General features: G+C 39.4%; 1 protein-coding gene across 1 annotated transcript; it reads right to left on the bottom strand.

Annotated features, from left to right (window-relative positions):
• Positions 1 to 227: 227 nt before the first annotated feature.
• Positions 228 to 26,954, bottom strand: Rnmt (RNA guanine-7 methyltransferase). The gene is made up of 11 exons (XM_036204318.1): positions 26,887 to 26,954; positions 21,047 to 21,505; positions 19,456 to 19,597; positions 17,896 to 18,021; positions 14,757 to 14,869; positions 12,483 to 12,664; positions 12,176 to 12,340; positions 8,044 to 8,161; positions 3,394 to 3,495; positions 2,104 to 2,137; positions 228 to 816 (listed from the first exon to the last, which is right to left on the bottom strand). The coding sequence occupies exons 2-11, from the start codon at positions 21,461 to 21,463 to the stop codon at positions 779 to 781; spliced, it is 1,437 nt and encodes a 478-aa protein (XP_036060211.1). The 5' UTR covers positions 21,464 to 21,505; positions 26,887 to 26,954; the 3' UTR covers positions 228 to 778.
• Positions 26,955 to 26,996: the final 42 nt, after the last annotated feature.

Genomic DNA, 26,996 nt, shown 5'->3' with positions numbered 1-26,996 from the left:
GTGAAGAAAATATGGAATAGGATTATGACATGGCATTTTCACAAAATCTTAAGAAAATCTAAGCATGGAATCACTGTCCAATGAAGAAAGCTCAAAGTCCCTTAATTAAATAACAATAGTTGGATATATTAACTGCTATGGTAGGAAATTCCTAACAGAGTACCAAACCATTCCACGATTTCTCTGCTGCCATCTAAAATTTTCTATAGATTCTCAGAATTTCATGGTATTAGCAAATAGTTATTTTATTGAAACACAGTCAAAATCTAGCCAGGTTGCTCTTATGACAACCTAAAAATCAAATTTTAATCTTATAACGTTAGCAATATATAGCGAACACTTACATTCAAATGTATAGAACACATCTGGAAAAACACTGTAACAAAACTGCAAGTGCACTGTGGCAAACAAGCACTCCTTGGCCAACTCCACCGCTGCTGTAAATTCACCTCTGTAAACACGCTCAGCAAATCACAGCACTGTGGAGGGGTCAGCTGCTCGGAAGTGCTCTGGTACAGTTTTCGACAGTAGAGGGAAACAATTCTTAGAATATTACTTAAAAATAGATCTTAAAGATGAAGCATTCTTATGTATACACACACACACATGCACACTGCTAACCTGTCACAGACAGTAAATGTCAATTATACACTGGACTTTTTGGCAGCATCCTACACATTTAGAACTTACTATTCAAATAAACAAACAGCTGTCACATGTATCTGAGATGGTTTGTTCCATCTGTAGGATGGAATGCTGCTTCGAGGCAACTAAGTGCTTACTGCTGTTTCTCAAAGGCAAAAACCAAGTAGATACCTAAAGAAGAAGTAAGAGAAGTCAGAGTTTAGTTACCATCTCATCAGAGAAAATGTTCTAAGCAGCACTGAGAAAGAAAAACAGCATTCATTCTCTGAGGTCTTCATTTGAGTGGTTTTGGAGTAGATATAGAATCACCTAAGTATATTTCAAAACAAAAATCTTCTTAGCCATTTAAAACCACTAAGAACACTAGAATCTGATTTCAGATTTGAACCTCCATTTCTGAAAGTCTTGTGCATAGTAAGGACTTCTATGAGGCTATGATTAAGAGAATGGGCACTCAGTCAAGCAGATTAGTTTTTTCACTTAGCCCAAGCCTTAAACTACATTTCCTGTGATGCCATAATAAACAGTCAACTCCTATGTTTGTGGGGATTAAGTGAATTACAACAGATGACATGTTTAGAACACTCAATAGTAATCAGTATTAGTACTTTTCAGGTTTTACTGGATTGATAATCTACCTTTAAACTCTCCATCTACCTTCCCCTCTTCAGCATTTAAATTGTCTGGCCATATTTATTTGTGTTTGTTTCTTCCACTAAACTCTAGAAGGTAGACTTGTTTGCATTTTAATCCCCTGAAGTCCTTTCATATAATTCTGTAAGTCAACATTCAATGTTATTAAGTAGTGTCTCTGATTACTACTTTTGTCTTCAACATAATCAACAAACATTTAAACAGACAGCAGAAACTGTGCTCAAGTTCCCAAGACATCCATGTAAAAGATTAGGATCCTTCTATCTTTACATTAAGGACCTGCAAACAAACTGAAGTCCTTCACATCACTCTGCTGCAGAAGCCCAGGACTCTCTATGGTATCTGCCACGAGTATGAATTAGCCTCTGAAGACACAGTCTCCTGTCAGGATGTGTCTGTATACCATCTGTTTCCCCTGCTTACTCTGCTTTGCTTAGTGTTCTAGTCTCCCTTTACTGTCAGCATATGAATGGCCAAATAAAGTAATATCCATGGGAGTATCCTATAGCTAAAGAATTCCACAGGATCCTGAGGTGAAGACAGAGACAGCTGCTTATTAACAAACATGGAATGAAAATATTTATGTATGCTCATGAATGTTATGTCGAATAACAACCTACAGATACTTTCTTTTGTCACTGCACAGATGTGCAAGTGGAGATTTTACATATATATAAACATATGTGGGAGATATGTGTTTCAATGTATCAGCATAAGCACAAAATATATCAGAAAAACTCTCACATTTTCAAGTCTCAATGATTCTCTTAAAACAGAATCAATGATATACAATGATATACTCACTTGTAGCTTCCCATTCTGACTTACTTAAAGTTCCCTAAAATTATAAAAGAAAGGAAGCTTTAGATTCAATGCAGAAGTAAACATAAACTTATTGTTTAATAGAGGATAGGTGGCAAAATCCTATAACTTCACTATAAAAACACATATAATGCACACAACATTATCATATACACATCTAAAAACAATCAGTAAGATTAATTTTCTGAAAAATATTAAAGACATAGTCTCAGTTTATATATAATATGTTTTATATATTATTATATTATATTATATTATATTATATTATATTATATTATATTATATTAATTGTCCATAATATTGGGAAGTAGCAAATGTTTTAGCAAGGAAATACCAATTTCTTTATAGGAAGTTAATCTTACTGCTGAGTTGTTGTTGGAGGGGTCATAATAACTGAAACAAACACCTAACTTAAATCTATAACTTAAAAATTAAAAACAACATTGTGTTTTACCAAAAGAACCACAAAGTATGCATCATAAAATAAATTGCACTTGCAAAAAAAAAAAAAAAAAAAGAAAAAGAAAGAAAGAAAATTCCAGTATGTGCAGCTTTGTACAGGCTACTGCCTTCCTAAGATCTAGTGTCAGTTCTAGGACCTAGGACGTTTGAAGAAATTATGAGGGAAGAATATTCTAAGATATTAAGAAAAATGTGCTATGAAAATGTCTGCAATTTTCACTGGGACTGTTATGGCTTGTCTTACCATCACATACTGAATTTTTTAAAAGTAAAGGCCTGCCTTAAAAAAAAGAAAAAAAGAAAAAGCCAGCCAGTGGTGTCGCATGCCTTTAATCCCAGCACTCAGGAGGCAGAGGCAGGCGGATCTCTGTGAATTCGAGGCCAGCCTGGGCTACAAAGCTAGTTCTAGGACAGATAGGGCTGTTACACAGAAAAACCCTGTCTCAGAAAAGGAAAAAAAAAAAAAAAAAAGTGAGAGCCTGCATAAAGTCAATACGAATGAAAACATACTATTCTCCCACCCTCTAAGTTCACAGAGCATGGAATTCTGTCTCTGGAACACTGAATTAACAAGGAATCTTGCAAACCAAGCCTATGATTTTTCCCCACCCTTAGCTGCCTCATACAAGCTCTTTATGTGACTTACTGAAATATATTTTATGTTCCACAGCATCAAAAGTTATCACAATTTAGGAGAAACAGATTATTATTATTTGCCAAATTTGTAATCCTTAAGCCCAAATATTGTAAACTGAAATAACCTCCATATACGCCTGCTCCTTTTTCTGACTTTAAAAGCTGTAAACTTACCAGAGGTGACCTTACTTGACTGTTCTTGATGTACTCTGCTGCATGCGCATAGTCACCAACCCTCTCAGAGACAAGTTTAGAGCTCTCATTTGCAGGGTATGGCTACGGAAGCAAATGCAAATTCCAGTTAAGAGAACTGACTACATTTATAGCAGTTTGACAGCGTAAATCACTGAAACTGTAAGAATAATCCTTAAGTATTGTTTCACAACTGTAGATGTAACCATCTTGTTAAATAAGAAACACAGAGCCAGTTGCAGAGTTAAAAACCACGAGGTCAGAGCAAGAGCGGAAAACCTTACCCTTCACTGCTTCTGCTGTCCTTCCTCTCCACAAGAGACCTACTTCTGTGCGTCCTGTCTATTTATAGACTTTCTGTTCTGTTTTCTCATTGGTTGTAAACCCAGCCACATGACCTCCTCGTCACTACCTGTTTGCACAGATCTCCAGGTCTTCTATGGTTGCTATTGAGATTAAAGGCATGTGTCTGCCTTGCTGGTTGTGTCCTTGAACACTCAGAGATCTACCTAGCTCTGCCTCCCAAGAGCTGGGATTAAAGGCATATACCACTACCGCCCAGCTTCTGCTCTGGCTTGCTCTGACCTCAAGGCAACTTTATTAACATATAAATAAAATCACATTTCAATACAAATAAAATATATACAACTACACAAACTTTTTTCTTTTCAAGATTTGTGATGTGTGTGTGTGTGTGTAGGTGTTGGTACCCACAGAGACCAGAAGGCCATTGGGGATCTCCTGAGGCTAGAGTTACAGATGGTTTTAAGCCACCTGATGTGGGTACTGGGAATCAAACTCAAATCCTCTTCAAGGGCAGCAAGTGCTCTGAACCGCTAACCCATTTCTCTAAGCCCTATACAGTTTTTACAAAACAGAAAAAGGCAGGAGAGGGAATTATCTCCAAAATGTTGGTCAACTTCTATCATAATTTACAGCTTGGACAAACTATATAATTTAATCCTCAAAAGGGGTCATTTAGCAGAAAATATTTATATCTTCTTGACTTCTGGCAAAGGGCTTTTGCTGTTATAATCTAAAAATTGTTGAAAAAAGGTGCTGTAAATTGTCTCAAGTGCTATGTTTAATTCATTTTAAGTAATATATCATATACTACAAGTCTTTTGTCTTTAATATTCTAAGAAACTGGGCTGGACATAGCCACTTTAAAACCTAGGTTGTCCTAAGAAACTTATATGGGAATGATTTATGAATGTCTACTTTACTCCCACCCCCACCCCTTTTTTAGGGTATGTGTAAGTGTAAGCCAGAGGTCGACCTAGGATGAATCATCCACCTTAGTTTTTGAGGCAGGGTCTCTCACAGTTCTGGAGCTTGGGGGTTAGGTCATCTCTGCCCTACGATTACAAACCCCATCAACTGTGACCAGCTACTTTATTGGTCTGAGGCTCTAACTCAAGTCTTCCAATGAGCTATCCCCCAGTCCCTTTTCCCTTTTCTTTATAAACACACCACTGCATATTCAGATATTGGAACTAAAGCTATTTATTTGCTGTTTAGAGTGTACTACCTGAGTTGCTGTACCTGGTCACACGCCTAGAATCCCAGTACTCAGGAGACACAGCACTGGCAGTTCTAAGAGGTCCTAGACCACTTAACAAGACCCTTTATGAAAAATCAAAACTAAAACACATGCAGAAAGTATTTTGGCTTTGTGGGGCCTGCATATTCTCAGTATTCATAGCTTTACTTTTTATCCAATCTTAACAAAAGCAATTTTAAAAGTTTTTGCTGTGGATATCGCTCTATATAAATAAAATGATGATTGGCCAGTAGCCAGGCAGGAAGTATAGGTGGGACAGGAAGGCTGAGTCAGGAGATGCTGCCAGCCGCCACCATGAGTACCACCAATATGTAAGACACTGGTAAGCCACGAGCCATGTGGCAAGGTATAGATTTATAGAAATGGGTTAATTTAAGACAGAAGAATTAGATAACAAGAAGCCTGCCACGGCCATACAGTTTGTAAGCAATATAAGTCTGTGTGTTTACTGGGTTGGATCTGAGCGGCTGCGGAACTGGCGGGTGAGAGAGATTTGTCCTGACCGTGGGCCAGACAGGACCAGGACAACTCTAGCTATAAGTTTTCTTTGTTTCACCTTCTTGATTTCAGTGTTACCACACCACGAAGCTTCAGAACTTTATTTTGAATGGCTCTCACTTATTCTGTTGTAAACCAGTCAACTTACCAGTCACAACTCCACCATGAGCTGTTCTGTGTATCTGCAGACACCTCATCCTTTACTGACAGATGAACCAAATACATGATAAAAACTACAAAACTGCCCTCCCCGAGAGCAACAACAAATAATGTATGTAAGCTAGTACTTCTCAAAGGAGTAACTCTTCCAGAAATGCCTCCCAAGAAAGTTCTCAGTGAAAACAAAGGTGGGCGTCAGACTGTTGGGATCCTAGTGTCTCGGCCCTTACCTCTTGTTGTCCTTCCTCCTCTGAGGACTATGGGGAGTAGTAAAGGGCTAGTGCTGAAAGCCAGAGGCCAGCCAAAGGCTGTATGCTTCAAAAGACTTTCTGCAAGTATCAAGAATCTCTTAAAATCTCTGGTTTGGACTAAAGCACCAACAGCATGATCACTGTGTCCACCCTTGGTCTCAGTGTCCTTCATAGGAGGAACTCAGTCAAGAAATAAAAACCCAAAACCTTTTTCAATCAGGCTATTTCTGCTCACACTCCCAGACAGCCAGGATCATATCTAGGGCAGGATAAAGACGAAGGTAAACTGAAAAAAGCAGTATGCTTAGGAAGTCATTAGTAACAACACTTCAACACTGTTTTCTCATGCTTCTGTCTACATCCTTGATGCCTTCTTCCTTTTTATATACTCACTGCACTTTGAATACCTACACAGACTACCTACTCTTACACTATACTGGATTCAAGGCCTATATGTGAGTCTCATTAAAAAATAATAATAAAAAAGTAAAGTAAAAACAAACAAAACAAAAACTTTTAAGAGCCTTGCTCTCTTGTATCTAATTATTTAAATACATTTAAAATTGATTACAGAAATCCATTGTTTACATACTGAAAGAAAGCAATGGTTGAATGAACATGTACTGTCTCTCAGGGAAGGGCAATCTGCTAAGGTTTGTAAGCATGTGAGGAATTATAGCACCTCCTTTTCCTTTCTACCTCAGGGCAAACAAAACCAAGCTCCTACCCCAATACAAAGCCAATGAAAACATTCATAATTCTGAAATATAGGATGCATATAAAAACATTCTTAATTCTAAAGTACAGGATGGATAGCTGAACAGTTTATTAATTAGAGGTTTCAAAAGTCAATTAGTATTTTAAGATTCCCCCCATTTGACAATGTGGGGGAGTAACTATGGCTGAAACTTGAACAGAATGATGGCCACCCATAAAACTGAATTATCTAACAGCCATGTGACCCTGAACCACACTAGGCTGTCCATTTCTAAAAAAGTGATTGTTTTGCTTCTTTCATGGATTGAATACAATAAGCAAGACAGACTAGGTTTCAAGCATTTAAAATAATATTCTAAGTTGATAGAGCTCACACCCGCAGCCCAGCATTCAGGAGCAGCCAGAAGACTGCAGCAAATTTGAAGGCCATCTACTCTATACAGTGAATTCCAGGCCAAGAGGTAATACAGAATGAGACCTTGTCTCATAACAAACAAAACAAAAACAAAAAAAAATAAGAGAATACTCTAAATTAAATCAAACATCTTAAATATTGCATGACTATATTCTGCTACTCTACTATTCTAACAAATAACATGCACACTGAATACTTTACATAGCCTTAATAAAAGGAAAAGGGAGAGCAGGCAGTGCAGTGTCTCTCTCTCACTACTGCACTGGGGGAGCAGGCAGTGACTGTGCAGTGTCTCTCCCTGCTGCACTGGGAGAGCAGGCAGTGACTGTGCAGTCTCTCTCTCTCTCACTGCTGCACTGGGGGAGCAGGCAGTGACTGTGCAGTGTCTCTCACTGCTGCACTAGGGGAGCAGGCAGTGACTGTGCAGTCTCTCTCTCTCACTGCAGCCCTGGGAGAAGCACAGGAGACAAGCAGCCTTGGGCTTAGTATATAACCCACCAGAGAGTCATCACAGAACAAATTTCCCCCTGGTATCAGCTTGCTGTAGATCCTGGCCAGGAGGGCCCTAAACCACTGACCTAGTCATAAAGAGCTGTTCTAGATAGGGAGATCTTGATTTTTGTCCAGTAGGAAGCATGCTTGTCACAGCAGGGACATGGGTACCACAGGTAGGCATCTAATAGGTAGAGGCCAGGAATGCTCTGAATGTACTACCAGAGTACAGAAGAGGATTCTTTCCAGTCCACAATGCCAATAGTTCTGGGGTTGAGAAACCTTATTTTAAAGTAGTTCTACCTAGGAAACAGAATTTGGTAAGAGGACCACTCATTCATTCACCAAGTGTTTACTGAACATCCACTATAGAAGAGTCTTTATCAGCCTCCATCCTTAAAGGTATAGTATCTACAACAACTATAAACTGCACAATACACCTAACTACACAATGTTTGAAGAACTTTGAATGGAGCCCAAAATACCAAACAAATTCACCACATCCTAGAGTCTCTATACTTTTTCTGTATACTTACCTCCAGGGCCTGCATTCGTTTTAAGAGCATTTTGTTTTCATTGTTCTTAATCTTCTCTTCATAGAATTCCCGAAATGTTTTTTTATATAGTAGCTTCATATTGTACTTCTTAGCCATTCTGTCCAAAAAAGATTAATGGAAAGGCTTTCAGATGTTTGTAATTTCTTTTTAAAGGATTGTTTCATCAAATTTATATGTGTGTGCTTGTGGGTGGTGGGCAGAGTACAACTTGAGGGTACTGGTTCTCTCCTTCCACAATGTGGGTCCCAGGGACTGAACTCAGGTCATGCTTGGCAGCAAGTGCCATCTCTCAGGTCCTTTAATTTCATAGCTGACCTTTATAAGTAAGAGCAGTGACATCTGGGTTTAACTAGAAAGGGTACTCTTTACTTATGTTGAACAAAAATACAAATGGAAGATCAGTAACAACTTACATGGCTATGAAGAAACAAACATTCTAAATATCTATATGCTGCAGACATGTCTTCCTTTAGCATGACAAATAGGTCATGGAACAAAGGGCCACATAAGAGCACTTTTCTATCAGATCTACTTTATTTACTTCCCAACATCTACAAATGATGCCAACATCTTTCTTAGAATATTCATTTTTAAGCTGGGCGGCAGTGCGCACGCCTTTAATCCCAGCACCTGGGAGGCAGAACCAGGCTGATCTCTGAGTTTGAGGCCAGCCTGGTCTACAGAGCAAGATCCAGGACAGGTACCAAAACTACACAGAGAAACCCTGTCTTGGGGAAAAAAAAAAAAAAAAGTAGAATATTCATTTTTATCTCCCATATTCTCTGGTAAGATAGACTATTCTTTTTTTTTTTTAATCAAAAGTCTATCTTGGACGGCTTCTTGCAGATTGTTTATAGGTCTCCCTTTAACTGTTAAGGTTTTGAAGTTTAACCCAGAACCTACTTACTTCACTGTACCAACTACATGGAATGTTGGAAGCTGTCTCGAGTTCAATTTTCTGTGGCGCTAATTAACGTCACTGCTCATTAGCTATCATCTCTGGATGTGTCAGACACTCTCTAACATCTCATCTTCATCAATGGTACATCCTCCTTCTTCTATACTCTCAACATGTCTACTTCCAATAGCTCCACTTCTCACCACACCATTCACTGCCAGCCTGCACCAATCACTAGCACCATCACACTGTCCCGTTTTCAGTCCTACTCTCCGTCAATGAACTTCGCGGGGTACAGCCAGATTCAGCTTTCAAATACACAAAGTCGGTCCTATTACTGTCCTTTGTAGTTCCCTTCACTGGGCTCCAGGACTAATTCAAAATCCTTGAGCATGGTCTCCAAGCCGCTCATTTCTAACGTGATATCGCTGCCTTTAGCAGCTAGTCTTTGGTCCAGCCCCGCTAGTTTGCCCTCCTTTTCTTGGCTCAGCCTCTTTGCCACTTCCTGAGTTTGTAGGAACATCACCATTCCTGTCTTCTACATCCATATCCCATTCAACTTAAATTAGTCTTAACAATCTCTTCCTGGAAATGGTTTCAGGTAGTGGGGAAAGGGGGGAAAACACACAAGACAAAGCTTAGTGGGAGGGGACAGTTGAGAGGAGAAGGTACGAGGCATGTCAGAGGCTCCTGGCACTTGTGCACTGCAGAAGCACACAGAGAGACTGGGTTGTGAACCGAGTGAGCCTTTCTTGGAGAGAAAAGCATGAGCATAGATAGTTACTTCTTTTATTTAAAGCAACTCAATTATAATAAATCTCCTAGACAAGACAAGCCACTAGAAACAAAAGCAAGTTACAGTCAAGAAAAAAAAAAAGGGGGAAAACACATCATTACAAAGAACCCAATTTGAACAATTTGAATGGACTTTTTATTCAATAAGTTAGTAACACTATTGTTTAGTTTCTTAATTAAATGGCAAGAAGCCATCTCAACCTCAACATTTTTAGATTTAACATTTAGATCGACAAATACTTGCACAAATACATCAGGCTATAGCCATGGGTTTTCTTGGTAAGACTATTGTGTCTTTCCTTCCACCCACACTGCCCTTCCCCTGACTCAGCCCCAGGAAGGACAACAAAAGCAGGCTTTCTTCGTGTGACTCCTCAGCTCCCCACAGTAAGACACTCTCTTCAGTTCTTGCCCCACATGTAACACATGCTGGTTAAGGTCCCGTCTCCACTCCCCTCAACTCTAGAACCTTGCCCGAGCACTGGCCTACACTTCCATTAGTGTTTAGGCATCTCAACCGCACCTGAACTGTCCAGGGCCTCACTGAGCCAATCACACACACTGGCTATAATTAATCTATTGAAAAACCTCTATTGCAATCACTTGAGCCTCACCAGTCAAAAACTAAAAGAAGTATTTAATTAGCAGACCTGGAAGCTCCTACCTAAGAATAAATCAAGCACATTAACAGAAAAATCAGAAAGATTCCCACTCAACATAGGTAGACTAGAACTCTTCTTATCAAACACAGAAGCAACAAACTAACTCCAGACAACCAATCCCATCACAAAACACAAGCAACAGGAAAAGGCCACGAGGACAGGGGCAAAACTAACCGGTTACATCATCATCATCATCATCATCATCAATAATAATAATAATAATAATAATAATAATAATATTATTATTATTATTATAACAATAATAATAGAAAAGGAAAATAATTTGTGAGGAGGATGTGGGAGGAACATGGAAAGAAGTGAATATGGGGAGGAAGGGATGGATTTCATCAAAACTGTAACTCTTATATGAAATCCTCAAAGAAAATTTAATAAGATGAAAACAATTATATACTAAAGCAAGAATCTATGACTTTCTAAGTGTATTATGTTCAAGTAATTTAAGTAGAAAATAATTTGCTTAGCATTAAACAATAGTTTTCCCTTTATTCTTTTATTTTTCGGAGTCTACTAAAACTACTAATTTTGTTATAAGCAAACCACCAAGCTAACATACAAAACAAAAGAAAAGTTGAAGGGTAACATTATTCCAAAGCTGAAAGATTTAAAATAAAAAGCAAACTGATTTAAAATTTTCAACTTTGTTAGCAGCTTATATCTACAACACTGTGTTCAATATTTTAAAGTCCTGTCTGTCATGGCTTCGTTACTTGATTTTCTCTTCCCTCCCCTCCCTCTACCCCAGCTCTCCACTTTCCTTCCTGGTTTTGGGACAGTCTTAACTGTAGCCCAGACTGGCCTTCTGTATCAGTCTCTTGAGTGTGGGACTACAAGGATGAGCCACCAAGCTAGCACAACTCAAGAAAACCTTATGTTACAAGTAACATAAGTCTATATCAAAATAATCACCAGCTAAATCTAGGTAAGCAAAATCCCTCCTGCTTCTCCAGTTAATATTCAAAATAGAAAACATTTGTTTTAAAAAGTACAAAATAAAGTTTGGTCATGTGTATATAGCCTCTAAGTTGACTTTTATTATATTTGGGTGCAGGAAAATCCTGCAGATTAATGTGTCTGTCTGTCTATCTGTCTATCTCATAAGGTCTTGAAGGCACATGATAGAAGTCCAGTACCTTCAATTTCTCCTGTGCTTGCAGTTCACTAGAATTCTTAGGAATGAATGTGGATGAGGGGAATATGCCCACGAATCATGACTTTATAATCAACACTGTAGGAAGCTGGGCATGGTGGTTACACGCCTTTAATCCCAGCACTATGGAGACAGAGGCAGGTAGTTCTCTGTGTGGTTCAAGGCCAGCCTGGTCGACACAGCGAGTTCCAGGACAGCCAGGACTACATAATAGAGAACGTGTCTCAAAAAAAAAGGAAGAAAAAAAAAAGGAAAAATAAACAAAACAACTACTCCACAGGCAGTTTCAAAGTTAAAATGAAACACAAATAAGCCCTTTCAAAAGGAGGATCTTAGACTTTCTCATTGTTCTATTATCAAAGTTGTGTTTGCTATCTGTAGGGTCAGTCAGTTATCTTCTACCTTGAGTAGAAGCGGCTGGCTCCCTTCTCTTAGGAAAGAAAGCTATTTAAAGTGGACACCACTTCTGCAGCCAAGGCTTTTTCTTGGGGTTGCATTTCAAATACAGTATGAATACCAATATTACTTTTGTCCCCTTAGGAGAAGGGATGAGGGGGAAGAAAAAGCAACAGATCAAGACATTCTTACTCAGTTAGCAATGGAAAATAGACCAAGAATTCAGGGACATCCACAACACCTTCCAAGTTGAAGTCATATTTGCAGCCAAATAAAGGATAACTTCCTTTCTTCTGGAATTTCACAGTGTATATTTCATTTCCAAACGATTCTGTTTCTGAAGCCTCAAGGCGTCTTCTATTAGGGTTATTCCACAACCAAAATAAATGAATTATGATTAACATTTTTGATCCTATCAATCAAATCATGCATGTGAAAAACGACATGACACAATTTTTAAAGGCATCTGACTAATTTTAATTGGATTCAGGTTACTCACATCAGTTCGAAGCTATTGGGAGTGGTACCGATAAAATAGCCCCCAGGGTTAAGCCTTCCACAAGCATTTCGAAGCATCATATCAGCCTGCTCTGAGGACTCAAAGGCGTAATGACAGGCAAACTGACAGCTGCAGATGTCAAAGCGCATTTCTGAATCATGGAATTTTTCAACCAAAAGTTCCTGTAACAAATGTAAGTGGTTAGGAGTCCAAACGAATACAACATAGATTAAAAGTGGTTTTAGTAAATTACTAGAGTATCAGGCTCTTAAACATTCCCCGACAGCACCAACAGATTCCTTCAGTCTTTGACCTATTCTTCCCCTTGTCATGCACATATTTTAACAAGGACCACTTAAAAGGAGTATTCTTACCCTGGCCTAAAACAATTTGCAGGTCTAGGTAGATCGCACAAGTGAAAGTTCCTGAGTTAGTTGCCCAGAACCAATGTAAAAAAAAAAAAACTGGGTGCAGTTTTATGTGATTGTAATTTCAACAGTGGGGACAGAGAAGCAGTAGCACAAGCTTACTGGCCAGCCAGCCAGCCTAATCGAGGATCCCAAGGCCCCTGGGAGAAATTCTGCTCAGAAAACAAAGCAACACCTGAAGTCAACACCTGGCCAATACACACATATGCATCCACATGAGTATGCCCTCCCCCACTTACCCAACACATACATATAAAATAATCATGATTCTGATTTTCATAGTGTTTTATAAGTCTGGAGGTTCTGAAATCATGTTTAAAATATGTCAGGCCAGAGAGATAACTCGGCAGATGGAAGTGCTTGTCCTGCAAGCCTGACAACCTGGCTTTGGGTCCCTGGGATGCCAGTAAATCAGGACATGGTAAGATGTGTCAGCAGCCCCACCATTCTCCTGAGATAAGGTGGACACAGGAAAATCCTCTGAAGTTCACAGGCCAACTAGCCTGGTATTTAAAGAACAGAAGCAAACAAGGGAGGCTTCACCTCAAACAAAGTGGAAGATGAAGACCAGAGCCCTCTGACCCTCTGTGGCATCTGTCACAAATGATACCCCATTCTGACACACACACATGCACACTATACTCACAGACATAAAAATAAAATTAAAATGCTATGTAACATTTCAGTTGTTCTTGAGAGCTAAAATAAACTGACATTCAACGATAACTTGGGTAATAAACAAAAAACATTCAGCCTTTGGCATCTAAAAGAAATAGTGCTTAAGTATGAACTATTTTAGCAGCATTCGGTTTTTTTCATCCTCATTTTCAAGGCTGCAAACAAAATATGACTACTAAATACGTACCACTTAAACGTTTTAAAATATAATACTTAAAGATAAAGAACATGAAGTTCCCAGTGAGACATCCATTCAGTTCAGAATTTCAGAAACAAATGGAAGGTAGAAAACACAGTGATCCCAGCATGACGGGAATCCCCCCCCTTATAAACCACAAGTTGAAGCAAACACACTTTTAAGTCCAGGTCTAGTACAGAATAAAGCGCCCCTTCACATCCTTACGTTCTTTACTAGTGACGTCAGCCAATGACGGACTGAAGATACGAAAGAGGGAAATTCATTCTTTAAACAAATCTGTAGACTTCTTTTCCTTGACACTTACTTCCTAAACAATACAGTGTGACTAGTTACACAGCACTTTCACTGCATTAAGTACAGTAATAAAGTCATCTAAACACGCTTTAAAAATGTATGAGTATGTGTGCAGTTATCCACAAATATTATGTCACTTCATACATGTGATTTGGAGCTGCTGTGGACTCTGGGGATACTAAGGTATAACTATTAAAAAGCATCCTGACCAAATCAAAAAGCAATGAAGGGATTTCAAATATCCAATTATTAAAGGTAAACCTTTCCTAAAAGTACTCAAGGATACATTTCCAGTAGAAACATGCCTTAAGATTTTTAATGTTTCAAACACATTTTACCAAATGAGTCTGTTTTATAAATGGGAGATCCAGCATGCACGATCCCTGCATTTGATCCCCAACAGTGTAGGAAGAAAACAAATTTTAAAAGATGAGGCTGCGCAGAGGTTCAGCAAGTTAAGAGCACTTGCTGCTCTTGGAGAGGTTACTGGTTTGATTCCAAGAACCTACATGGCAGCTTATAACTGTTCTTACTTCCAGTTCCAGGGGATTCGACACCCTCTTCTGGCCTCCAAAGGTACCAAGCATGCATGTGGTATACTTAACACATACACAGGCAAACATTTATCCACATAAAATAAAAATAAATCTCAAAATTAAAACAAAGATTCTATACCTTTGAACAGTCAGCAGTTATAAACTCTGCGTTAAAAATATACTCATTATCACGACGACATCTCATGTCTTCATAACGCTGTTGACATTGTTTCATAGAAACATCAGCAATATCTAGAAGGGTAAAGGGTGTTAAGTGTTAACACAAAATAGCAACTCAACTGATAAGCTGGGGTGGGTGGGGTTCCATCTAGCTCCTTTAGACAAAGGCTTTCTTCGCAGTACTTATGCTGGGCAAGTGCTGGGTGATCAGTTTTGTCATCGTTAGCAGGTGTGTGAAAGTCAGAGGACAGCTCTCAGGAGCTGGTCCTCTCCCTCCATCATGGGATCTAGAGATCCAACCTCAGCTGTCAGGCCGAGGCAGCAAGGGCTTTGGTGCCTGACAATCTTGCCAGCCCCAGGTTTTAAAGGCTCATTTAAAATGAGGTAACAACTTAGATTCCAATTTGAACTATAAAACTTAACACCATCTACAAGCTCATTTTGTAAATACCAAGTTACTGTTTTCACACTGAAATGTTTCTGTTCTCGTCCTTGCTTTCAGATTTGCACTCATGAGAGAAAGAGAGAGAGAGAGAGAGAGAGAGAGAGAGAGAGAGAGAGATGGATGATGGGTACTGTGTAGGTGTCCTGTGTTCTTCAGTATCACACGCCAGTGGGGAAAGCCAGTTTTCATTTAGAATATCCTTCATAAAGCAGTAAGAAGTCAATCTTGGCCATCGATTCCTATCTCTGAATATCACCGTGATAAAGTAAGGAGAAACTTCTCTTGTTACCAGCAGTACCTAGCATATGTCTTCTAAGTTGTAAGCTAATTGTTGTGGAATATTACTTTAACTATGTGAAGGTATATTACATTTGTTTATGCTACATTTGTTTAACAATGGGAGGACGTATTGTGGTATTGTGTTCCCCAAAATATTGTGCACACTAATAAACTTATCTAGGGTCAGAGAACAGGACAGCCACAATATTAAACATAGAGGTTAGGCAGTGGTAGCACATGCCTTTAATCCCAGCACTTGGGAGGCAGAGCCAGGGGGATCTCTGTGAGTTCAAGGTCAACATTGGAAATAGCCAGGCATGGTGACACACACCTTTAATCCCAGAAAGAGAGCCTTTAATCCCAGGCAGAAAGTAGAAAGATATATAAGGTGTGAAGACCAGAAACTAGAAGCATTTGGCTGGTTAAACATTTGGCTGGTTAAGCTTTTAGGCTCTGAGCAGCACAGTTCAGCTGAGGTTCATGTGGATGAGGACTCAGAAGCTTGCAGTCTGAGGAAACAAGACCAGCTGAGGAACTGGCGAAGTGAGGTAGCTGTGGCTTGTTCTGCTTCTCTGATCTTCTAGCATTCACCCCAATAACTGGCCTCAGGTTTGGTTTTATTAATAAGAACTGTTAAGATTCCTGCTACAAGGATGTGTGCTTATGATGTAAAGGTGTGTTGCATTTGTTTTATCTTGCCTGCCTAAGGTACCTGATTGGTCTAATAAAGAGCTAGGCAAGAGAGGGATAGGTGAAGCTGGCAGGCAGAAAGAATAAATAGGAGGAGAAATTTAGGCTCGAGAGAAGAAGAGGAAGGAGGAGGAGACGAGAACAAGCGAGATCACACCCCAGGGGCAAGAAGCCAGGCACCAGCCAGCCAGGCAGCTAGCCAAGAGAAGCAGTAAAAGATACACAGAAGGAGAGAAAAGTAAAAAGCACCAAGGCAAAAGGCAGATCAAGAGAAACAGGTTAACTGAAGATAAAAGAGCTAGCCAGAAACAAGCCTAAGCTAGGCCGAGCATTCAAAACTAGTAATAAGTCTCCGTGTCACGATTCGGAAGCTGCTTGGTGGCCCAAAAGAAAAAGCTTGCTACAGCTAATACAGGTCATGTGTTTGAAATAAAGTCACTTTAACTTGAAAGAATGACTCTCAAACTCTGACAATTATACATGTATTTTCAAAGATGAACAGGGTCATTTTAAGGGATACAATGCATAGTACTTGTAACCAGAGATAAAATTTGACTTCAAGTAAAAAAAATAAATACAGTTCTGAAAGAAAGGAAAAAGAAAAGAAAAAACAAAAAACAAAACAAAACAAAAAAACCTTGTATCAATCACTTTTGTGACTGGTAATATTAAGCAATTTGATTTCTTGATGTCAGTCACAAAAATAAGATCTACATAACTTTGGTAAGCAGCATTTCCAGGTATTATAAAGCCATCCTGAAGATGTGAGACAGACCAATGAGTGTGAAGGTGAGGACTATGTAACGTCTGTCAACAAGGCTTCAGACTGCACATTACAGCTAACCTTACAAGACTGCCACTTGACTGCTCACCAAAGATGAACCACCTTACCTGAAAAGGCTAACACAGCCTTTCATTTACAACTGCTTAGTCACCAAAATAACAAAATGACACATTAAATGTAGAAACACCTGTCAGAGTCAACTTGCCAGAATTCCCATTAAACTTTCTTCGCATGAATTAAAAATCACAGCCTCAGTTTCTAATATGGTCAAACATCAACAGCTATAGCTACACAAAGAATCGTGAATGCTTCAGTAATATTTTTAGTATACAAGGCTCATGAAACAAAAAGGTGGGAAAAACAAACTACTGATCTGAGCAGTACTTTTTGAGGCAATGCCGTTGTACTTCCTGCAACCCATCAAGCAGAACATGATGCCTGATGGGAATAATATTACAATAATAATAACAACAAAAATATAGCTTTCCTTTTGGGAAGGACAAGTTAACATTAACTGTAACAAAACCATCAGGATAAACTTAACTAATTTTTCAAAACATTTATCATATGTATAGGTCTCAGAAGAAAAGTTGCCTTAAGATATCTTAGCATCATGCTAGCAAGGAGAACCTTCTAGTTCCCCATTCACCTAATTACTAAAATAACTCTGATGGTTAAAACTCATTAGTTACTTAGCTATTATTACCATCACCATATGTATGTGTGTATGATTAAAGGCGAGACCAAGCACAAGCGAGCACCTTCCCTTCCACCTTTATGTGGGGTCTGGGGGTTGAACTCAGGTTGCTAGACCTGCATGGCAAGTGCTTCTACCCTGCCCACCCCCAGCCATTTCACTGGCCCCAAAGTAATTCTTTACTATGTCAGGATCTGTCTTACCAGCACACACCAGCCTGCTAATTCTCCCCTTTCTCCACTTGAGCAAATCTCCACCTTTTCCACATCCCAGATCCAAAACAGTGAGATCACGATTTTTTCTTTGTCGTACCTTTTCTAAAAATTCCCCTGAAAAAGAAAGAAATCACTCATACTGCATTTTCTCTACTTTTACTTCAGCCACTTCTTTAACACCTACTAACTTTTGTCTGACAAAGCATATGAACTATATATAACACATACTGTATTACATAGTGTAATCTTGTGTTCCAAAATCTAACATAGTAACAACTCGGTCCCTTAGTATTGATGGGTACACATATACCATTTTACGATGTTAAAGTGGTTTTTTGAAGGCTATTTTCAAAATCTGAGTCAACATTACATAATATTTAAGTTCTACTTTTAAAAACCTACATTTGTGATGAAACTAATTTGAATTTGTTATAGCTTTCTCTATTTCTTCCCAAAAGCCAATGTTTAAGTTGATTCATACTTAAACTGAAGTAGTGATAGATAACAGTAATTGATTCCTATTCTCTATAGTCAGGCTTAAGACTGTAACAACTTTTACCTCCTAAACAAACAAAAGTTCAAACAATGGTTTAAAAGGCTTATTAAGTCTGAGATAAATGAAGTTTTCAGCAGTACTAAACCCTGAATAATGAATCTTATACTAACAGATTTAAATAGCACCATGAGTATCCCATATTTAAGTTTCTGCCATGAATCTTATACTTATTTGCCAAAATAACAACATGACATGTTAAGTGCATAAACATAAAGTCAACTTGCCAGAATTCCCATTAAACTTTACTTGTCTGAATCAAAAAAATCAGACAAAAAGAAAAACAAAAAACTTGATTTAACTAGAGGAAGCAATACTACATTCTAAGTCATATTTTCTCTATTCATTTCCATTTTAATTTGAAAGATGAGTTTCCAGGGACAAAAATATTAGCTACAAAGCTGTATGTCTTTATCAGTTCTCAAAGTAAACATTATTTTTCCCAAAAAAATCACGTAAAACAAACAAGCTCTATGATAACTGATGCCAATTCACTAAATAAAGGCTTGCAGGTAGAATCATCAATCATAACACCGCCCTTTCCTTGACAACAAAAACTCAATGTTCAATCCCACGTGCCACCACACTAAAACTATTAGAGTAAGGCAGCTGTGTAATAGCCTTGGGTACCATTAACTATAGGTATAAAGAAGCACACTGTCAAATGAAAACCTATTTAACTTACTATCAACTAAACATTAATATCCCATACCATTAACGAACAGCGAACAAGAATTTATCTGAAGGGACTACTTTTGGCTCTCTAGCTTTTTAAAACCGAAGTGTGATCACAAAATGAAAAACAAATAACAGCCTTCGAAGCTTGATACACGATTTTAAAAAAAAGAGAGGAGAAAAAACAACAAAGAAATGGGCTGTGATCAGCTCGGGAGAGCACTTTCAATGCATGTACCCTTGGCTTCAGTGTCCAGCCTGTAAAATATAATTCAATCAAATTTTAAATCTCTTAACTAAAGGGCAAAAACCAATCATACCAATAAGAATACTTTTAATCCAATTATTAAAGTTTCTCAGGTAAAAAATGCGACTCTGACTGCGCTTCTCCAGCCCCACTTCCTGAAGCTCGTTATAGTGGGCAGCGACGGCAGAGCTGTGACCTTCCTCCAGCTTCTGAAACTGAAAGGACAAAAGTCAAGGGTTAGAGCACGATCTAGGAAGTAAGCAAAGGCCCCAGACCACCTGACTGCGGAAGGAGCAAACCCAACTGAAGGGCATTTCAGAGCGATGGCTGGCCCCACAGTAATACAGTAGTTACTACTGTACCTAAGAAGTGTCTCCAATTCTTTATGGAAAGTCTCCCAGCTTAAGGTCTTCATCGTGATCTTCACCTATAATTTAAGGCTACATGTTTTAAGGAAACTACTCTTTTTCCAGAGTTTTGATTTATTCAATAGTAAATTACAGTCAATGGATAAACTTCTTAAAAGGGAGTAAAAGAAATAAGCTACTACACTTTAATATCAGTAGGAAATTATTGTTATGATTACATAATGCATATGAGAGTTAGAATTTAGGAGGTTACACTCAATATCAGTGACTTTTGTTACACATTATTAATCTAATGCAACAATTTTCTATCTGCATTCTATAAAAATTCCATAGTAGGGAAAAGCCTTCAGTACCTGCCATCTCCCTTTTCAAAGGACCTAATTCTTTGCTTACTTTACGTATCAAACTTAAGGGTACATTTTTACTAGAAAAATCTGCCAGTCTAAGTCCTAAAACCCACATTTAACATATTAGCTCACCTTTTCACAAGGACACCACTGGTACTGCCTGGCCTGCTACTTTCTTCTTCAGGCCTAATAACAAATGTTACTAATTTGTAAAGTAGTCTTTCCCGCCAATCCCAGACTCAGCCTCAGGATCCTTTGCAATATGGTAAATGTTTGTTACCACTTGCTCTATATCAGCCTTTTACATCAACTTAACCAAAATTATACTAAATAACTATGTAAACATACTAGAAGCTGTAAACAATTACAGTGTAGCACATTAATAAAGGAGAATAAAGCTGGGCACAATTCTGACATTTATTACTTTAAGTGATCATCAGGCAAGACTTTGAAACACCTGATTAAAAAAGGACAATGAGGGGGCTGGAGAGATGGCTCAGTGGTTAAGAGAACTGGCTGCTCTTCCAGAGGACGCAGGTTCAAGTCCCAGCACCCACATGGCAGTTCACAACTGTCTGTAACACCGTTCTAGGAGATCCAAAACCCTCACACAGATATACATTGAGGCAAAACACCAATGCACATAAAATAAATAATCTTTAAAAAAAAAAAGAGAGGAAAAAAAAAGGACAAAGGGTAAATCAAGTGGACCACATACTGCCATTTTTTAAAAAAATAATTAATAAAAAGCAAACTACAGAAACTACCTTTCAAGGTTCTGGACCAATAGGAGTTCCAAAATAACATGAAAATGTTAACAGCACAAATTTCACCTTAACAAATTTTAATTTTAGAAGTCTATTGTGCCTTAAGATACATATGTATCCCCACGACTGCTCGATACTTCTTGTTAGCACACTGAATTACAGATAAAATACACAAAGCATACTTTCCGCTTTTCTGGAGCATCCTCAGACTGTAGTTTTCTCTTTCTCTGGGTGACCTCTCTAGAGGAAGGCTCATCTTCGGAAACATCACCCCCCTCCAGTTTCCTTTTCTTTGAAATGCCTCCATCATCACCAGTGCACTTTTCCTCTAAGATGATTTCAACATCAAGTTTTCTTTTCTTGGCTGGAGAATCCTCCACGTAACTTGAATTTTCCTCTGCATGGTCATCTTCAAACGCTTTCCTCGCACTTGGTTTATCTGCCTGCTGGCACGTAGGAGTCTTTTCAGAAAGCTTTGGCCCAGATGCAGCAATGGACTCATTGACACTGGGAGGGGATGCTGTTTCAGAATCTGTGGACACTTTTGCCTTGTCAAAAGACATCTTTTCATGTTTGTCTGCTTTTGCAGAACTTTCCATTTCTAGTTACTTGAACTGACAGCAGAAACTCATGAATTAACACTGTAATGGCAAGAAAAGAAGGTATTATTTATAAACACTAATGTTAATATCTAAGGGGGCTGGAGAAATGGCTCAGTAGTTAAGAGCACCGACTGCTCTTCTGGAGGACCCGGGTTCAATTCCCAGCACCCACATGGCAGCTGTAACTCCAAGATCTGACACCCTCACACAGACATACGTGTAGGCAAAACAAATAAATCAAAATAAAATAATAAATTATAAATTATTAAAAAAAAAAAAAAAAGCCGGGCAGTGGTGGCACACGCCTTTAATCCCAGCACTTGGGGACAGAGGCAGGCGGATATCTATGAGTCCGAGGCCAGCCTGGTCTACAAAGTGAGTTCCAGGAAAGGCACAAAGCTACATAGAGAAACCCAGTCTTGAAAAACAAAACAAAACAAAACAAAAAATCTAAGGTAATTTTAATAAAATTGGTCATTTAGTTTCAGGAGTTCAAAACAATTTCAGTCATGCAGGCATGTCTAACCTATGGTCCAGGACCTCTAATGGCCATTTGTTACATCTGTGAATGTGGCCCAACACAAAAATCATAAACTATTCAGTGCAAATCTTAAGTATGAACTTTATAGATGACATTGTTTCATAATGTCAAAAGGTTGTGCACATCAGGACTATAAAAATGCTTATATATGAAATTATAAATATATAGTAGAATTACAAGAACATGGGGACTAGTTTGGAGGAAGTCACTTGAGAGATACCACTGAAAGTTATGCCCATCCTTGACAACTTGCTCTTTGCCTCCTGTCCAGCACTATAAAGTTAAGCTCCTTGGACATACACTATTGTTGCCATGGTATTTTGCCCAAGTGCAAGAAGCCAAACAACCCACAAACTGAAACCTCAAATAATACAAGACAAAGTAATCCTGCTTCCCTTAAATGGCTTTCTCTGGCATCTGGTCACAAAGATGCAAAAGTAACTAAGACTGGTACCAGAGACTAGGGTTGCTACACTGTGACTACCTGACAATGTGGTGCAGATATCTTTTAAAGAATTTGAAACAATATGTGTATACGGGCCAAATATGTTGTAACACAGTAATATGATCAAACTTCAAATTTCTGCTCTTGATTCTCACTGTAAAGCTGATAAGAAGTAGTTACTGATAACCATGCTATAAGCTGAGCATGGTGGTATGTGCCTTTACTCCCAGGACTTGGCTGGCAAAGATCAGAGGATCTCTGTGAGTTGGAGCCTAATCTAGAGTTCCAGGCCAGCTAGGGCTACACAGTAAGCCCCATCTCAAAAAGCAAAAACAACAAAAAAGCATGCAACAGCTTGAACGTTGACAATTCTTCCACTAGATTAATTAATCTTTAAAGTTAGCCTGAAACAAAGTTTAACAGCAGGGACAAATCTTTACAAACTCTTTACCAGAACATAGTGTGAATGGCCTGTAGTCCAATTCCCCAAAGCATCCTTGTTCCGAGACCTGAGACCTCTTAAGCCTGGCTCACTGTATTCCTGCTGGCATTCTAATCCTTTGGGTTCCCACCGGAATTACCATGTGATTTTCTTTTTATCTTACAGTGTCTCACGGCAAAGGATCTGCCCTGAGTGTCAAGAGACTTTGAACTTTGGACTTCTGAACAGTACTGAAATTGCTAACTGGGGGGACTGAGAGTGGGGACTGAGGGAGAGTGGGCTACGAGCATTTGCATTATCAAACCGTCACGGAACTCTGAGGCTGGAGTACAGTGTTACTGTTTGTGAAATTTCCCCCACAGGCTTATGTGCTGAATGCTTGGTTGGTCTTCAGCTAGCAGCACTATTTGAGGAGGTTCTAGAGACCTTAGGGAGGTAAAGTCTGTTTGGAGAATGCATGTAAATCACACCCACTTGTCAGTAATTACTTCTTGACTATCATGAGGTAAACTGCCCCCTCCTTTGCACACTCTCACCAATATAATGGCCTGCCTCACCACAGGCCCCAAATCATCAAAATCAAGTAGTATGGCCTGAAATCTCCAAAATTGTGAGTTAAAATAAATCTTTCCTTTCTATAAGTTGTTCACTGAGGTATTCTGACTGCAAAAATAATACAGGAAGTCAAGACTCTTGAATCCTTACTTAATAATGAACCCTGTAATCGTACAGGCAGTGAAGAGTAGAGATAGCTTTAGAAGACCTTGAAGACTCAGCCTTTAGTGTACCAACCATTAAATTGTTTTCAAGTACATTCTAAGGCATTTGTGTAAAATGGGAGGAAGAAAGTCATCCATTACAAGGGAATTGGTAATGGTCAACTTATTCACTCATTCAATTTATTTGCCAACCTACTACTACAAAGTGCAGTGTGAACTATATTCACTAAATTAATAACTTAAATACTTCTACTAAAACATCAAGCTGTGTTACTGAAAGAAATGGAAAAGGGAAATCAAAAATCAAAACAAGCAGAGACCATGAAATTTCGGGTTCTAAAGTAATGAAGACATGCAGTGGTTTGAATGAGAACAGCCCCACAGGCTCCTATCTTTGGATACTTGATCTCGGTCTACAGTCTGGGAAGGACCAGGTGTGGCCTTGGTAGAGGTCATGCCACCACGAGTGGGCTTTGTAGTTTCAAAAGTCAGGCCATTCCCAGATAGCACTCTGCCTGTGCTTCTGAATAAAGATGTAAACTCGCAGCTATTGTTCCAGAACTATGCCTGCCTGCTGCTGCCATGCCCCTGGCATGATGGTCATGGACTCTAACCCTCTGAAACTGTAAGTCCCATATAAACTCTTCTAAAAGTCTGCCTTGATCACCATGTCTGCACAATATCACAGCAATAGAAAAGTAACTAACAGGTAAATTAGTAAAAACAAGTCACTGGAAACTGGGAAGGATTTCAGGAGACACTAGTTTTCACTAACTTTGAGTATGGACTCAAAGTAACAAAATACCAAAATAGGTTACAGAGGAACAAATGAATTAGAGAAGTAACAAAGTCAACTAGGAAAATAAGTTACAGAGTAGCTACTATAAATCAGTATCAAGAAAAACTGGTCATCCAATTATCAAAATTCTTACTTCTCTACCATTTAATGCCTAGAATAAACTTCCTTTTATGATCATGAAACTTCCAGGCAGCAGTGGCACACGCCTTTAATCACAGCACTTGGGAGGCAGAGGCAGATGGATCTCTGTGAGTTCGAAGCCAGCCTGGTCTACAAAGCGAGTTCCAGGATAGGCTCCAACAAAAAAACAAACAAACAAAAAAAAAACCCAACAACAACAACAAAAAAAAAAACCCATGAAACCATGCAAAATATTATTGCTGCCTAAAATTAGTATTGGTATTTATTCAGTCTATACTTCCACAGAATGTTATAAAGGCATTCAAGACTATAAAATGGTTATGAGCCGGGCGGTGATGGCGCACGTCTTTAATCCCATTACAGGGGGGCAGAGCCAGGTGGATCTCTGTGAGTTTGAGGCTAGCCTGGTCTCCAAAGCGAGTTCCAGGAAAGGCGCAAAGCTATATAGAGAAACCCTGTCTCAAAAAACAAACAAACAAAAAAAAAAAATGGTTATGAATGTCTAGAATTATAGGTCAAACAACTCAATTATAGAGTGCTTTACTTGGTATGCAAGAAAGCAATAGCTCTTACCTCAAAAAGGATAGTAGATAATTTATTCTGGAGGCAAATTTGTGTGACAATGGCTAAGGGACACAGATTTAGGTTACTCAAATTCCATGTTTTAACATGCTAACAGTTCCAGTAAGTTTTATAGTAACATAAAAAGGAAATCTTGAGTCTGGACACTTCTCAAATACACTGGCAGAAATATCAGGTAGGGGGGGTCACAGAAGAGCAAAGAAATCTCAGCTATAAGACCTAAATGCTATCTGACAGAATCCTTGGCCTTTTAGTTGGTCAGAACCACAGGTCTGTTTATACATTCCTAAGGATTTACCTAATGGTCACACTGGGTCACATACAGAGCAGAATGACTAGTAAGGAGGCTAAAGATGGGCCAAGATAAGTAGGATCTGGACTTGGAACAATTCCATCTTATCAGAATCACTGAAGTTCTAAAAAATCACCAAGACCCTAAAAATCAGTCAACAGCTTTGTAGTCACAGCTTCTTTCTAGGAATTCTTGTTCACCAGAGCATTCTCTAGGCTCTGGGTTTGATCCTTAGCTTTGCATCAGTAATGATTATAATAAAACTATCAACAATGATAATGAAAATACTTGAGACATGTACCAATAGAACGGAGAAGGGAAATTATGGTAAAAAGTAGACTGACATGGAGATGGGTATTTTGACCTGGTTGCAATCACACTGTAACTTGCCTCACGGAAATCAAGATATTCTAGAGATACCAGGGTCTCTTGATCTATTAAATTGTTGAAACAATGAACACCGAGAAGGGGAAACGGGACGGAGAAATGGGAGAGAGAGAGAGACTGTGAATGAATATTTCCTCTAGGAGTCTTAGGCTGAGAGGAAAGAAAGAAGCAAGCCAACGGGAGTAACAACATCTTATAGGAATGGACTGAAGCCCAAAGAAAGATGCAAAATGGTAAGCGGGACCACACCTTGGCCAGACTGCATTTTTCTTGCCTCCTATTTAAACCTCACCCTCATTTCAGGACCCACAAAGATGGAAAGGTTATTAAACAGATATCTCGGTGCCACTTCCCAAGGGGTCACACAGAGTAAATCTCCTTTTTTCTGCTTTTCATTATTAACTTGGCTCTTTTCATTGGTTTACTGAGAGGGCGGAACCGTGCTTGTTGGGTTGGGCCACTGGCTATGACCCTCCATAAGTTCGCCCGTCTAGGTAAGGCCCCTAAAGTAAACCAATTTTTTCTTGGCCATCCCAGTTGGGGCCTGCTAGCTAATGGTCAAGCATGACCTCGACGGACCACCTTGACTGTCTAGAGCAGGGTACAAGACAATAAAACAGAAGGAGGGGGAGCATGAAACAGAAGTCGGGGGTGGGGGGACAAGCCGTTCTCCAACTAAGTTCATCTGTTCCCCTCTCCGGCCCAGCTGTTAACCTCTGGTTCAGGTTCCTATGGCACTGCTCCAGACAGAACAGACCCTCCTTGGCTCCCAACACCTCACCCAGCCCATCGCAGCCTCATCACAGGCCCTCGGCCCGAGCAGAAGCGCTGGAGCTTCTGCTCCGCGGACTAGTGCGCCCTGGAGGAGCAACAGCGCCCACCGTCTCAAGACAAGCAGTGCTCACACCGCTTCCCGCTGCGGGCACAATAAACCCCAGGAAGCCAAGACCAGAGGCGAAAGGGAAGCGAGCCCAGGCAGGCGCCCGAGCGTTCGGCCTGTCTCGGCTCACAGCGCGCAAGACTAAAAGACAAAGAAGCAAGGCAAGGCCAGAACGCCGAACGCCACACTCACCCACACAGTCATCCACGATTCTGTTTGCGGAAACGCCGGCCGGCGCCACGCGTGGCCTTGTTGCGTCACTTCCGGGGAGTGCGCCCGGGATTAAGGAACTCGAGGGTCCG

This window comes from Onychomys torridus, chromosome 13 (genome assembly GCF_903995425.1).
Source record: "Onychomys torridus chromosome 13, mOncTor1.1, whole genome shotgun sequence".
Classification (NCBI taxonomy): Eukaryota; Metazoa; Chordata; class Mammalia; order Rodentia; family Cricetidae; genus Onychomys; species Onychomys torridus.
This window is presented reverse-complemented; position numbering and strand designations above follow the sequence as displayed.